The following is a 16,813-nucleotide window of genomic DNA, read 5'->3' as shown; positions in this document are numbered from 1 at the left end:
ATTATTGGTAGAAAATTGGTATGATTAAATTCCATCTTTGTTATATTAAAATTATTGCTACCATCTAGCATAACATTATACCTACTATTATTCAACCTCCTAGAAGTCAAGGTGATCAACTTCACCTTCCGCCAATTTCTTGATGTCGAAGCTTTGACAAATCAAATAACCTCATTACATAGGATAAGATGTTCAAGTTTGTCGTATCGATCACTTGAGATAAAAAATTACTCCCTTCCAATCCTTCTATTTTCGAGTGATTTACCGTGCGTCGTACGCGCGGAATCGCGGTTAGGCTCTCTGGAAAAAATGATAGCGGCCACGATATATCTGTCCCGCGGCGTGCAATCTTTAAAACATATGTTTTTGGTAATCGTTCGCGCGGTTCTATTATCGGGCCAGGGATATAAGGAGTTGGTGAGGGACGAAGGGGGGCGGCCGAATCCGGGGGAACATGCTCGGGGCGCGAATCTATACATATTTAATGAGAGCACGCAGTTGTAAAAAGCAGCTGGCGAATTGCTCCCCGGCAGAGTGACTCGGCCAGATACTTTTATTCAAATCTCACAGCCACCGCGCGGAGATGCTCCTCGCGGGAGTCGCGGAAGGCATATCAAAAGAAAAATGCTCTCGCCGCCTTTCCCGCATGCATAAACATAATCCCCGCATAATGTATATTTCAAAGTCTTCCGCTCGGCATCACTGCTCATTACTATTAGATTGATACTCGCCATCCCCATCCTTATGGTTCCTCTATACACCCTCGTTTCTGTTTGGCCTGAACCTTCGATATAATCTTTGAAGCGTGTCTTTGTTTTTGGATAAACTTCTCTTTGCTTCATGTTCATGAGTATATGGTGAAGGTAAGTGTTTCTCTCTATAATTTTTAAATAAATGATTCGTGACGACATGATTCAGCTTGTGATGATAAATGTTTGTGATCAAATAACTTTTTAAAATGAAGTAGGATATTTCATTTGAGAAGAGGAAATTAATTCAGATGACTACGTACGTAGAATACATATAAAAATACTGTAAACTAACTAAATACTGCAAACGTGTAAGAAATTGCTTGAACTGACTGAATATCATAATATCTAAAACACTTTGCTTTAACAACTTTAAGCATAAAAAAGTTAATAGCTACGAGTAACACCGAGGCTCTCATGTTTTGAAGTTATTGCGTTTTTTTTTCTTTTTTTGTTTTCATCGATTATTCCAGAACATTTTCTTCGCGACATTTCTCGTCTCACATTTCCTTTCCATATTTCATACTATATCAAAATATTTGTTAAGTAAATTGAAATACCTCCTGTGAAATGCATAACCGTATTTTTCTTTCACAAGTATTTAACAGTATAAATGAAATTTAAAACAATTTATCTATATGCGTCTAAATATTTAACATTATTTTGACTTCGAAGTAACTAGTAGACAAAAATGGCCGTCGGTAATAAACCCGCACAGTTTGTGTCAGAATCCGATCGTCGAATTATGCAGTTAATCTTTCAAATATCGTTTGAATTTTCAATCGTGAAAGTGTTATGAGTGATATATTAGTGATATGTTCCGAAAGTTTAGTTCTTTTGGTATTTTTAAATTGTATATACCACCGAATTTGCAGTCCACCTTTATTGCATCTATCGGTTGAACTTCAACTTTTTTGGTAAGGTTTTTCCTTTTCTCTTAATTCGTCTGATTTCTATAATTACACGTTGAAATTAATTGTAACACATAATAGCGATACTTCTGCGATCTTTCAAACTGTTACTTTACTCACGTACTATGACACTTGTTCTTCTCACGTATTCAGCCAATGATTCTATTTGTTAAGCCAAAGTCGGTAATTATCGATCGATTACTTCGTCGATAACATTCGTATAGGTTAGGAATCTTAAGCAGTATTGACTAAAATGAGTCAGTCGCTAATAACGTAATCAAGATGAATAAATTTAGATAAAGTGAAATAGTCGATCAAGGATTACCACGATCGCTTAATTATGATAAATAGATAATAACATCGTAAATAATTTATCGTTATATAATATATTGAGGAGAAATTTCTAGCCTCTATTAAATGGAAATTTTCATGGGATAACATTTTCATCATTCGATAGGAGAAGCAAAAGGAAAAGAAATCAAAAACGAATAAACAAAATATGAAAAGTTCTTCTAGCTCGATCAAAAGATACAGTCGTGCAGGTAGAATCGGCACAATTAGACGAGTTGGAAATTTCAAATATGCTCGGGTGCACCGCGTGAGACGACCGTGAATCACCGAACAGAACTTCGACATACATAAAAATGAATTACTCGCGCGAAACGAGATAATAATGAGACAGTCGGGCCCCGTTCGACGTTGCCTCGAACGCATACAAATCCGAGTAGCAGCTCCCTGCAGGAGTTATCGCGATATTTCACGTGACGTACAAACAAGGGGGCGCGGATTTCTTCGTTAAAACGCGATTTAAATCTGAAATATTCCTTCGTTGTCAATTTCTCGTTTCCTATTAGCTAGCTCCATTTTTATTTCCCGTTTTCCTCGATAAATTTTACGAAAGATTTCAATCAAATCTGTTTTGAAACAAAATGCATTAAATTAGCGTAATATTACATTTTTACACATCCTATGCACTCTGTGTACTTCTTTCTTTATTTAAACCTATTTCTTGCATCTATCTATTCCGGTCATTAGCAACTACGTTAATTTACACAAAGATAAGTATTTTTTAATTTCTCGTGTATGCATAAGCATTTGCAGTCTACTAATAAAACGATAATTCAGAACCTTAAACAACGTGAAACAACAGTTGCAAATTGAACGTTTCGAGGCAGCTCTTTACGATTGACCCGGCTAGAGGTGGGCTAGAGACCGGATCGATAGTCGTTCGATATTTATTCAGAGCGCGTAAAGCAAGATATTACGGTGCCCCGTGGCGAAAAGGAGGAACGTGAATGTAGGTAAGCGGCGCGTCTGCTTTCGAGCCGCATCGGTCCGACACCGGTTAGGTCGAGTTGAATCGAGTTGATAAGGTTAACTGAGAGATACGGGGGCGTAGGGAGGTCAAGTGATTGTGTAGGCGGTACTGTTCGTCGTCGCCACATACCGCCGCGATTAACGTCGTGTACGCCCGTATACGTGCGTCCGTGTAAACGCGCCTTTCGGCGGGAGCGCGAACCTCTGATTAGACTGAACTTCTGATTAAACTGTCCCGAGAACGCATTTACACTCTTCCTCAGTCTTGTTGCACCTATGCCGTATATTTTTGAGAATTGGACCGTAAGAGGTGAACGTTTGAACGTTCTTCGTTTGTAATGTAGAACTTTCGTTCTTAAAATTAGATTAGTTTGCGTTGTTTGCGATGTAAAAAATTGATAGATTACGTGTTTGATTATTGTTAACATATGAAAGACTTAAGACGCAATTTAGGTGCAGAGATATGCTTTAAAGTTAGAATTATTAATTGTAATTTTTGATGCTAGATTCGGCTGTGTGCACAACGTATTTTTAGGTACAATTTATTTCGCTGATATTCCATGCATAGACTGTACACGTGAATTTTTTATAACGTTCGATTTATTCAATTTGAAGGAAATAATCGTAATTTGCTGATAATCGTAAATCCGATATCATTAACGAGGGTTAATATCGTCAGACAAGAGGTCAGGAATGCATAGATGCGATCGATCATCGGATGCATAATTAACCTACTAGGCATCTTCGTCTATATATAGGTATGCTGTCCCTTTAAATCCAAGTAGTATAATGTATATTGTTTAGATCTTTTTCGATATTTTATATATTTCTCGTTAACGCAATATTCTCCAGAAATATTCAAAATGAATCATCATCATCTGCCGCTTATATTCTGAACACGACGTACGTTTTGGTGTGAACGCGACTTAATCGCGAACAATCTCAAACAAGCAGCGCCAATTGAAAGGATGACTGTGACCGAGTTGAACAAGGGTTCTCAGCATATCCACTTGGCAATTCTCCGTTCAAAAATGACATTTCCTTATTTAACCAAACGTTCATTGTTTTTACTCGAGAAGATATCGAACGAATATCTTTACGATCCGTATCCCTAGATCGTAAATCGGAAATGCTTGCCTCGTCGAACGTCCACGCTACTATACAATCAGTAGGTCAGTAGTATTCGTATATGAAGCCATTAAGTAATCAGAATACCTATTGTACTTAGGTTGATTAACGACAGTAGTCTGGTAAATATCGTGTTCAATGAATACTAAGCGTTTCAAGAGTTCGTACATCGTTTATAAATCGTTTATGTAGCCATTGAGGCACGAGGTATTGCATCGTAATATTTTTCGTGGCACAAACCATCGTTCTATTAAGTTACCGTTCCGCTTTTTTCTCGTTTTTAAAGAACGATTGAATGAGAAAGGAAGAGAATCGACTCGTGGATGTTCCGATTTATCGATGATTCTCTCCGGTAGTGGAACGTTTCTTCATCCTACGACTAGTCGTAGTAAGTCAGTGAATCGTAACGTGGAAGAACTTGTTTTCATTCCGATAATCGAACTACAGCGATCAATCTTTTTTTCTCTTCGTCCATCTTTATTCGATCTGTTTTTCTTGCTCGCAATGCTTAATTCAAGCTACAGAATTCGAAATTTACCTCTTTCCTCCTTTCATAAATCATCTGTATTTCACGATACATATCAGTTTCATAGCAGGAAAAATTGTACACCTGAATGTTCCAATATTCGATTCGAACTACAGATATTCAGCTTCGATTCTACAAATAGCTATGAAAATTAAATTATAGGATATATATATATATACACAAAGTATACACTTGAAAGATATGAAAAGAGATTTACACAGATTCTTTCAACATTTATGCGATTCGTTTATCAGGATCTACCACCCATACTCTATCACGTAAGAACACACTACTTTCTACCTTTACGATCCTTTAACAACATACCATTTTACTCTGCACACATTTCGTTCAGCCTCGTTACTATTTTACCACATAGAGCATACTATTTTCTACCACTTTCATCATTCCGCTATTATTACACTATATTCTACTATTCAAACATATCATCACTATAACTGTGCTCTTGCCATCATCGCTGTTTTGCCACATAAACACATCACTCTTTACTACATAAACATTTTTCTACCATATTCAATGCTCTACTCTTACTATATTCTACTCTACTATCCAAACACGCACGTTTTACCATCAACATCGCTTTGCTACAAAAGCATACGACTATTCGTCAACGTTATTCCACTGTATAAACACACCACTAACTTTCAATTGATTAAACCAGAAAAGAAATTCCTACAATATATATTTTCCTGAATAGATTCACCGACAAAGAGCCGACTTACAGCAGCTAAGCGGATACTGTTCCATCTCTTTCAGTAATTTCGCATACAAACTACGTACGTTGCACCATGTTACTTAAGAGATGTTAACAAACGTCGAACGGGAGCTCAGTAACGCGTGGTAACCGCGCAGCTTCTTTGCGCGTCTCGCTACCCGCTGTGCGAAAGTCGACTTCCACCGTGATGCCTTGGTATCACGATGTATACCGGATGCCGTGGTGGTGCGCGCCGATCCTTTCTTGCGGCGAACCAGTCGCCCGTTCCCTGAAGGGTTGATAATTCGCCGATTAAATTGAAAACGGCGGGGCTAATTGTGCCGCGGCTGTATTATTCATTGGATCCGGCGGGGCCACAGCTTCGGTACACCTCGTGTTGCGGATCGAGTACCGTACTCGAGTACCGTACGCGGTCCCGCGGTTTTTATCCAGCGCGGAACAGACGCCGAATACGGCGCTTGTCCGAGAAAAAGGCCGGCTTTCCTTCTGCTGCCGCGTTCTTACCGCGAGTCAACGTTTTCGGCTCCGCTGTAATTGTTTTTGTTTTTGCTGCTCTATCTGTGGGGTTTCCCTTAATCCCGTCGGAAATTTGTTGAATCGACAGACATGGGGGGTATCGAGGAATATAATGCAGCACGCTTTTTGTTTCTCGCGGATAAATAGGCAGTTGGATCGAATAAATGGTTTTTCAGGACTGGGCGTTTTCGATGAAGAAATTTTATATTTTTGGTCACTTGCATCGAAGAAACTGAAGTTTCAATCGGTGGTCGTTAGTTAAGTGATACAAGTAATACGACGAAAACGTATAGGAATATGGAACAGTATGACGAAAGCAAATAGCTATACATAATATAAGTATAATTCACGTCTCTGTCTGAATTGAAAACGTATTTGAATTTTTCCACAAGCGTCTGCGTACATTCGTTAAGATAAATTCACTGGTGAGGTAGTCCTGTAGATTTTAATAACGAATTTGTTAAAGTATGGTACGTTTCGTTCCATATGATCTTTTTTAGATTCCAACCAATAATTGTATTCACAATGCATGCTCTTTGGGAAATGATACTGCTCTATCTGCATCTGCGGCATGTTTCGTGGCCCCGGACCATCGGCGTCCACCTGTATCGAAAGGCAGGCTTCACAACCCAGAAAGGGCGTAATTTTACGAGCGAAACTCTGGACAAAGCATCGGGATGCCACGCGGTGCAATAGTTATTAATAACAACCGCGGCCTCGTATATCGTGGATAACGATTCCGAAATACGGACGGTTCTCGCGCCGCGATTCGGCTGTATGATAATCGTCCCTAATAACACACGCGGAACACCGGTTTAACATCCGAAACGGGGGATTACAGCGTTGAAAAATGTATCATGGCGTGGCCTCGCGGTTGGTTACATTGAAATCTTTTCGCGTACCACCAGCGGCGGCTTGCCTCGATACGAGTATGTACGCATATGGCCATAAGCTGCTCCGGAACAAATGATGCTACCGATACTTTGCATCCGGTTGCAGGGATGAATTCACGTCGAAATGGCCCTGTACACACCTCGTGACGTTAAAAGGTTTTGTCAGCGATCGTTAAGCGATCGTCTGGATGGGCAACTTGGCCACCAGGTTGCCTCTTAAAGCGTGCCTCCTCTCGAAACGTCCCAAGCGTAATAGGGAAGACGAAGGAATTAGCAATTTCGTCAGGCACCGATGTCCGAGAGACCGAGCTTAAAGGGCTGTTCTTCGTTCCGACATAAACTATCCCGGGCAAATGATGATCAGTCTTATGCATAATTTCCGCCGTTCAGTACCGAGAGATCGTACTTGAGATCCGATAAAAATTACATGATATAATGTAGGCCGTTGGGCGATTCGTAGCCCACGGCTAATCGGCCGTCGATTCGTATCGTGGCGTTTTTATCGGGGCTCCGGCCACGAAACACGATTACGCGCCGGATCATGTCTTTAAGCCGCGGTGCCGACGATGTTTTCTCCCCCGTGGACACGACGACCGCGCTCCTTGCTCAGGCCTATAACGTTCTCCATAAAAATCCTTAAACGAGATAAGAGCCTTGTTAATCGATACACCGTGAACGAACGATCTATACGCAGCTCCGAATGGAAAAGGCCAGTTCGATTGTGACCGCACCAAACGAACGCCAAGAACCGCGAGATCGCGACAGAATTGTACGGCCGTTTCTTGCGACGCGGCTCTCTCGCAATTTGACAATACAGTAGCGTGAACGAGGATTTACTGGGAGAGTAAACTATTTTCTTTTGAAAAATTGATTTCGCTGGTAGAAAATACGATCGAGTATCACGGTAGATGCGTATTTGATAAAATGTTTTAGCAAAGTTAGGTAACAAAGACCTGAAATAGATACAGTATGAAACACAGTTCACCGATTCGCCTGGGCAACTGGCTTTAATTTGTACTTGCTTCAAATTATAGCTATTGCGATGGGTATTAACCATTCTATATTCTTTATCGTTGAAAAAATACGAATTCTTGATGTACTATAATGGAAGCAATCAAGATGAAATAGTTTTCCAGGTTATAGGATTTAATCTAAAATAAGAATCACCTTGTATTTCTAAATATCGTATAAAAATTGTTTTATATGTTTTTGAATTTTAATTAACGATATTTTATACGCTTATACAAGTCTTTTCTCATAAAATTACGAGTTCGCGTAGCTTGTTCGATATCGACAAGAAAGTAATGGATGTAGAGTACACAAACTATAATTATGTTTTCGTCAGTGTTGTTAGCGTACTGAGATTACCGCGCGAAGCATTTTATACGATCCTGAACAATCTGTAGGAACATTCTTGCATTTAGTTACGCCATTGATTGAAAATTATCGGCAGAAAATGTCTTTAATACTAACGGCGGAAAAGATCGGATCTCGCGTTCTTTTTGCGTTAATGACGAATGCGTTTTGGTTCGATGTCAGAAAATATATTGAGAGAGTAATTTTATTATATGTACACGCTTGTTAAGTATTTTTCAGCCGGAGTTTCCTTTAAACTGCAAACAGTTTACGCAATCTCGTTGCTCGTAGCAAATGAGCCTAGCAAGAAGTACATAAGGAATTTACTCAATAAAACTATGTAAACGTATACAACAAATAGAACGATGATTCGAAGATAGAAAAATAAAAGATACCAAACGGGATATTTCAGATATTATCTCTCTTTTATTAAATAGCGAATTGATATAAAACTTATAAAATAATCATTAAATGTTTATCTGTGATTATTCAAAATCTATTTTTGCAACAAGTAAGATTATCGACGTTAATTAAATCTGTGGAAGTGTGGATGCTAAAAATCTGTAAAAGAGGTGGAGGAAGAAAGAAGAAAAAGTATTCGAAAGGTATAGTGAAAGCAGAAAGGAAATAGTTTCTTATCAGAAGCAGTCACGAGCGTAGCTCGTTTATTACTGTGAAAATAATGTTATCTGTGCGTTAAGTTCCACCTCGAGCCGAAAGAAGTTAATTAGGCTTCGGCAATTATGCAAAGTGTCGAGACCACTGTCCGGTCTGATAACTTAACGACATCGATTGTCGCTGTTACAAGATACTTAAAACAGCCAGCCTTCTCGGCGCTTATCTTCCTCGCGTTTAAACCTTCGGCGATTTTGTTTGCTCAAAGTTAATTTCGTTTTTACTCGTTTAACTCGTAACGCTTCATCGAGGAAAGCTGTGTTACGATACAAAGATTACGATGTTTATTTAAGAAATTTATACCGCTTTACTCGCGAACAAACTTACGTTTATCAGCGATATCATTTTTATCGAGTATTTTATATATCTTTCACCTTTCACGCTTTAGTAAGCAATTTCCGACCAAACAAAGCTCAACGATCTGCTTCTTTATTTTACAAAAAGGAATATCGATGCTGCCTCGCTATCGCCAGCCTCGATTTTGAATTTCTCAAACATCTCGCATCCTACTGCTTGATACATATGCATTTCACTCGGAGTAAAATTCGAGCGCACTTATTGCTCAAACATCTTCCAATATAACCATCGTAACCATTTGATATATATTTAACAGTTCGTTTAAAAAAGACTCAGAAGTCTACTTCCCATTCCATAGAAAAACTTGCAAGTAACGCGATATCGACGCTATCTGTACGATCAATCTCGACTTCAAATTTTTCAAATACCCCATATTCTCACGTTACTGATAAAATAGCTATTTCACTTGGAGGAAAATTTGTTTATTTGCTATTGAAACATCACTCGCTAAGCTACCACGATGTATCTGTTAGGTATATTACTACCCTTTTATTTTCGAATTCAAATAATAAAAGACATCGTTCGAATGTTTTCAACAATCACGATTAAATGTCAATTTTTCACCTGAATTTCGCGTGCGTTCTCTCGCATAAATAAAATACCCCACTGCCTCTTACCGATCCGCCTCAAGAGACCGACGAGAAACGCATTAAGAGCGGTCGTGTCCGTGGAAGGCCGTCGGTAGTGGAAATATCGGGGCCAGGATAGATAAGGGAGCAAGGAGCGACAGTTGCAGGAGCAAAGATAGAAGGAGACGGGGAGAAAAAGATCTTGGTCGAATGAGACTGTCCTATTACCCGGCAATACGGTAATGAATCTCGATCGGATGCAAATGAGCTAATTCCAGGGGAATATGGTAGGTAGGTCGAAGTAACGCGGTCGATCGAGAAGGTGGCCGTTTTATACGGGCTGGTGGAGAACGTACGGTTGTGGTGTGTGCGTCGGGGCGAATAAAGGGCCGGTTGCAAGGGTCCGAGTGGCCCGTAGGGCACGTGCACGCACGCATACATTAACACGCGCGTGCTGGCTGCTGACGGAGCGCTCGAGCGGACCAGAGGGAGACCCGAAGCGGATCGGCACACAGGCCGCAGAGCAACACACGCAGACGTTTTGGCGCCACGCCGTGAATCGAGAGCCAATAAATCCACGCTGCCTCATTACTAAGCTTGTCTCTTTAATTGAAATCTCGTGTTTTTCCAAACGCACGCCTCCTTTTTGTCGATCTCCGCGAGAACTTCTCTCTCCTTTTTTCTCTTACTCTCTACCCTTCGCACACGGCGATTTTATTATAAAACTGTGAAAGCGAGGAGACACCTCGCGGTCAACGATATCTTCTCACCCGTTCCACTACCGAGATCCAGAGAACCGTCCTTCGCCGTTTCTTCGTTCCTAGTGGTCTTGTTCCTCCTCTTGTCGTCTGCTGCCGGTATCCAGAAAGGATTTATGCGTCTCGTTCGATCCGCGTACGTTCCGTGATCCGTTTCATCGCCGCTCCGCCTAATCGCTTCGTCACGTCCTGGCCTCGCGTTTTTCAATAAAACCTAAGACTGAGACATCGAATGTTCTACCGAGGTTAGCGTGGACGAGAGTATCAAAGGTGGATGGATTTCTTGCCGATAGCTGGTGATCGACAATGGTCGTGGAACGGACTCGTTCGTGGCGTGGGAATGTCCTGGAATTGTCTACGCCTTTAAGAAATTGTCCTTATAGAAGAAACGTTCTCGGTTTTGTGCTTGCGATTCGCAGAAGTGTGAGTCGACAGAGTTAATGATATTGCGAAACTTTAACGGGTATCGCAGAAATAGTACGTGCATTTATTAACTTAGGAAAGTGGTCGATGTTAATGGATTTCTGATCGGGAGCTCTATAAATGACAATTCGCGCGTCATGATAAAACGTTTAACGAGATCGCGAGTGATTCGTATACATCGTATTACGTATTTTTAACCAGTTACTTCTTATCGTAGATATAACAAAGAATCTTCTTCTATGAACGTATAAAGAGGACTATTTTTAGCCGACTTTTTAGCTCGAAAATCACGAAACACTTCACCAAACCCAATTAAGACCCAATCTCACCTCGTTCCACTAATTACCTCGCTTATTGCAACAAATATCCAATCGCCCGAATCTTTGCCCCATACACGGCGCTCGATCGAACGAAACCAAAGGAATCATACGCGTGTCCATTTTTCCGAGGAACGTTGCAAAGTAAAAAAGCGTGTTCGATCAGAGCGTGAAGGTGCGACGTGACGCAAGTCGGAAGGGGAAAGCGAGCATTGTCGAACGGAACTCGACGTCAACCTATTCCCTCGATCGAACCGTCGATCTCGATTCCATCCATTTTTCTATACGTCGATTTCGATCGGTAGACGCGTGTTTCGCAACGCCACGAGACCAGAATGTCATAACGCGTGTCAATCGGACGTTTTCTTCGTCACGAAAGCTGCGTTCGAGCGAGACCGATGCTTTTTGTACGTAGCCAGCCAAGCGTAATCTTAACCAGGTTAACGTAAAAAGACTAATCACCGAACTACGGACGTTTTTCCGCGGCGGAAAAACACGCAACCGTGACAATTCGCCGTGGAATTGGATGATTTTGCGGTATTGGATTAACAGCAAAATGTTTTCTCCAGCAACGCCACGTTCGTACAGGGAAAACGTGATGGAAGCGTGCCATTACGCTCCCTACGCGAAATTGTATGGTCTAGAAGAGCCGAGTATCGTTGCACGAACGATTCCTTGTTTCTAACGTAGATATCTGCGATCTTGTGCATCGTTTTGCATGTTGTGTTTGTGTTCTTGCGGTTTTAACGAGAAGCGACGAACGTATGATGAAAGTATAATAGGATTGTGTTTGAGGTTGCAATCGAATTAGAAGACGCAGCAGACGAGGCTTTGTTTCTCCCGCGTTCCTCGATCATCGATTCTTTTTTTAAAGATGTATGGATAATTCTTCTTATCGTGTCTTTTTAAAAATATATAATGCGCTCAACTTTAAGGCCAAATACGTTTGAAGTTTACCTGTATGTATCGTAAAGAAAGAGAAATTATCAGCATTAAAATTAATATCAAGCCCTGGAGCAACCAACAAACTACAGGCAACTACTAACAACAAGAAATTAAACGTTTCTAAACATGCTCCGAACAGCATCCTTTGTATCTCATCCATTACCCCAGGCAATGAAACTAGAAGGCAGCGAAGAAACGACAGAAGAAAACACGGCACTGGTATCACCGGTGAACAACGATAACGACAACGAGGGCAAAAACCAGGAGACCAGGAAAGAAACGATCCATATCAATTTATCCGATCGGAAAATGATCACGGAGCCGGTCGAGGAGCAAATTCTCTATCTCTCTCTTGTTGATCCGCCGTAGCGGTGTGGGTCGCGCGAGCGAACCGCGACGCGCTCGTTAAAGATCACAGCTGAAATATCGCATCCCCGGTACGTTCGAGTATATTTGAGCCGGACCTCTGGTTACGTGTCCTCGTGGCTGTCGCCGTGAAAAAAGTTTGAGTCCCTTGCAAGACAGCATCCTGCCGGTCAGTGATCCTGGCGTCGGCTCGGCCGTGGCCGTTTCGCTGTAGGTATATATTCAGCATGGGCGCGCGGTCCACGTTCCAGCTTGTGACGAAACGCGTATCGAGTAGAAAGAGAGCAAGAGCAACGGTAAAACGGGAGAGGGAGAGAATGGAAGAACGAAAGGAGAAGGGAAGAAGAGAGAAGTAGTGAAAGAACAGAGGGCAGAAGCATAGCTGGCGCATTATCACATACGTTAAGTTTTTCTACCTCTATTGGCCCAGAGCGAGGCCACGAAAAACGACTGATTAATCGAACCAACACGGCGAACATTCTTGCGGCCGCATATACAGCCTCGAGAACCAGTAGCAGGCTTGCCTCTCTTCTGGAACACCACACCCGACGCTCCTACATTCGCACGGATGTCGGGAGAAGAGACACGAGGCGGCACCACTGAAAAACCCTCTCTTCCAATACCGTCAGAGACCCAGGCCCAGTTCCGCCGATGTCTCTTCGGACGAAAACCGGAATGCGTTTCTTATCCGGCCACCCGATCGTTCGTGAGTATCTCTCTCTTTCTGGCTGTCTGTCTCTCTCTCTCCATCTCCCTCAACTTACAATTAACGCCGGTACAATACCATACGGATTACGGATGGAAAAAGGTTTCAGGGAATCGGTCTCGTTGGACGCTAACGCCAAGCGATTTCGAGTAATGGTTTGCCAGTATGGAAGTGATTTTTCAGATTGCATTTCTATGAAGTAATTTTGAAGGGGATGAGTGTGGAAAACGGGTTAACAAATTTGTGACGCGCGTTCAAGGTTGAACCTAGTTCGACAGGAAGAATCGATAGCGACGTTAGAGATAGGAGATTTAAGTGGAGTTCTGACAATTGGTTCTTCGATAGGGGAGGCTTTGGAAAAGGGATTTGAGATGCGTTTAAGGAAGTTTAGAGTTTAAACGGCGATATGGTCCGAATGAGAACACGACAAATATTGCGAAAAGTGTATCTTCGTATATCACGCGTTTCCATAGTATTCTTGTATCCGGTGATTTTCCACAAATGTTTTGCCAAATTTTATAAATTCACATCAGACAACTGGAAACCAAACACGATCGTCAACGACTGAAAAGAAAGGGAGACGACCCTAAAACTCTCCTACCCTCCGACGTTCCTCTTTACACAAGGTGTGGCAAACGAAAATGCCACTTACTATGCCGACACATCACTTAGTTATTACATACATGTCGCGTTTCCCCCGCCGCGTTTGAGCGTTCTGCTTCAGCTCGCCGTGTTTCTGCGTTTATCCCCGCGCGAACTCTCACCCTCTGTAGAGCAACGCCGGGATCGAAAGGCAGCTCGTCCTCGGGACGGACATTCCGCGCAGCCGGTGTTAGGCAAAGTTAAAGTTTACACCGTTCGGCTGCCGGCTCGGCTTGGAACACGTGGTCGCACCATGTGTGGATGCAAACCTCTGCCCCCCGTATTATGACTGCTCGTAAGGCACGTTTGCGGTACGCCTACGTCTTCTGATCTGTTTCGTCTTATCGACACGTGTCGCGAAATGGTGATTTTCTACCGTTGATACGACAATGGTAATTTTCAGAGTCGACTCTGTCGGTTTGTGTTTTTTCGGGCGAGGGGAGCAATTTTCTTGAAAAGTCGATTCGCAGTGGTATAATAGAATTGACGAAATCGATCAAATTAATAGAATCGTTGGTTCGAATAGAAGCACAGCGACTAGTTTAGAAAGAAGGAAGAAGACTTTTTGTATAAATTTATAGATTGGCGTTAAAATCGTTGTATATATAGAATCGTTTATATGGATGTTTACAGAATCAACCATATGAATTTTGAAATACTTTTCAGTATACTGTAACTGCGTAAACACGTTCGATAGATGGCATATGACGAGAGAAGAGGCCTGTGTCCAGGTTCGCGCATTCTTCGGGGGACTAAATGCTCGGTAATTTTCGGGCATTACCCCAACTGGTTAATTCGTGTTACGTGAAGCGGGAAAAATAAGACTCAACCGCCTATTTCAGCCTGAAATCATTTGCATTTACTTCACGGCGATTACGGAGTTCGTGGCTAATAAAATTTGAGCAGCTCGAAGACTTCATCATCGATATCGCACGCAAATCTACGCGCAACCTTCAATTTGCTGCACGCGATGCCGATCATCAGTGTGAATTCCGGTAATACCGTTTGCCCGTTTAACGGGAATCTCTCCGTCGAGGCTACAAAATTTTACGGGAAAGTAAGAAACTTTACCCTTCTATGGACTCGTAAAGACACATTGTCGTCAAGTGTCTGAATATACGACGATATCGTCCAAGGTGAGAATCATGGGCTGTTATGCGTATCGTATGATGTTTTAGGGGTGTCCGATCTGCCAAACTGCAAGCGGTAACGTCCTAACATTAACGACGATCGTGCTTCTGAAGTTAACATTCACTTCCAGAAGATTGGTTCTGCAGATAATAAAAGTAATAAAAATAAAGCGTAACAGCGTCTGTACTTTTGATAGAACGAGCGAAAGAATAATTCGTAAGAGGAAAAGTTGCGATTCGATACTCGCAATTATGGAACAAAATTTCGAAAATCGTTACTTAGACGAATCATCTAAAACAATCTAAAAGATAGAAAAATTCAGAAGATACGGATAAATATATTACGCCTTTCGGTTGTAAAAATATTACGATTTCGAAGTATATATTTCTCCAGCGTATCTGATAGAAAGATCAGATCTCCAATATTTTACTATACAGCTTTGCTATTCGACTAATTCTAACAAAACCATTGACTGAAATCCTAACCAACGTCGAAACTCCGAACCACCCCCTACGATGTCGTATCGTTTCTCAAAATCAGGATAAAAAAAACAGATACCAACTCTAAACTTCCTCTTATTCCAATCTGCCAACTCTTCTCCTTCTCCCACATTATTCCCAACAGATAAGCATGCACGCCACGAGCGAGGCGGATGGTATAGATAGAGGCGCGCGAGAGCGATTTGGTGACATCAAAGTTTAATAAGCGCCATAAGCCGATCCGAACTGCGGCTAAAACTCGTCGAGCAATAAAAGCGGCAATAAAGCGTTCGCCTTTCTCACGTCCCGTGGGTGGAGGTTGTACAACGTCAGACAGAGAAAGTAAAAGATAGAAAGAGGGGGTTGAAGCGTGGCTCGCTTGCATGGTGGTTAACCGAAAGGTTAGAAGGGCGGGAACACATTAGCGGTGGAAGGTGGCGTGCTCATAGAGACGTCCGGTCGCCCAATTACTCCCGCATTAAATCAATGTTCCTACGGGCTTGGACCATTCCGGCATCCCGGTAATAAACCGTGGTGAACATATCTGCACGACTTACGGCTCATCCCTTCGCGTCGCAGCCACCCCCGTGCCGCGACGCCGCGCTAGGGTGAAACCGGGCCGGGACGCTCGAGAAATGTGCTCTCTGTCGTAATATTTGGCTTTAAATCATGTCCCGCTGACAGGCCCCACTTTCTTCGCACCTTCTGATTCATCCGCGACACCACGCGCACCAACTTCTGATCTCGATTCTCTCATTTATTTCGTTCCTTGTCTCGTTCTCTCTCTTTCTCTCTCTGACTTTGCCAGGGTTTTCTCTCTTTAACATAGCTTCGCGATTTTCCAGTTTCAGTTTCATGGCGATAAAAATGGAGAAAGGGGACGCCTTTTAGGTGTCTTTTTTTTACGTTTTGGGGTAAATTTTAGCGTTGTTGTAGGAGTTACGTTGGGCGAGTGGAATCGATGGTAGAGAAAATTGTGATATAGATATTTTTGTTAACGTAAAGTTATTAAAATTTATTCAATGCAACTTCGAGATTAATAGCGTATCGTGGCATAAACCTATCTCGCTACTGAAATTGGTGAAAATAGCTACAAAGTTGGGGTTGAAAACGTATTTTACGAAACGTCTCGGTTATTGTTAGCTCTTTCCTAAACCAAGGCATTAGCTTCCAATAAAAGCAAACTGCAAGGAACGAACGAATTGAAAAGCTTGCGAATTCGTTCGACAGAGAGTTTTTTCGAGGGTCTCGCTACTCGTCGAAGTCAAACGAAGTGAAGTCTATGGCCGCGTTCAACCGTGAGATTAGCCTCGCGC

The 16,813-nt window shown here is 42.0% G+C and overlaps 1 protein-coding gene across 8 annotated transcripts in view; it reads left to right on the top strand.

Annotated features, from left to right (window-relative positions):
- LOC138184882 (protein trachealess) overlaps positions 1-16,813 on the top strand; it is a 138,582-nt gene that overhangs the window by 14,981 nt on the left and 106,788 nt on the right. For 4 of the 8 annotated variants that reach the window (XM_069123295.1, XM_069123294.1, XM_069123293.1 and 1 more), the window contains exon 1: positions 1,442-1,666. The exons of the other annotated variants lie outside the window; for them this stretch is intronic. In XM_069123295.1, the coding sequence (XP_068979396.1) occupies positions 1,545-1,666 (122 nt within the window). In that variant the 5' untranslated portion in view covers positions 1,442-1,544. Of the gene's footprint in view, positions 1-1,441; positions 1,667-16,813 lie in introns of those variants that run through there. 8 annotated transcript variants of the gene reach the window in all.

This window comes from Bombus flavifrons, chromosome 11 (genome assembly GCF_040668555.2).
Source record: "Bombus flavifrons isolate JBK064 chromosome 11, iyBomFlav1_principal, whole genome shotgun sequence".
Classification (NCBI taxonomy): domain Eukaryota; kingdom Metazoa; phylum Arthropoda; class Insecta; order Hymenoptera; family Apidae; genus Bombus; species Bombus flavifrons.
This window is presented reverse-complemented; position numbering and strand designations above follow the sequence as displayed.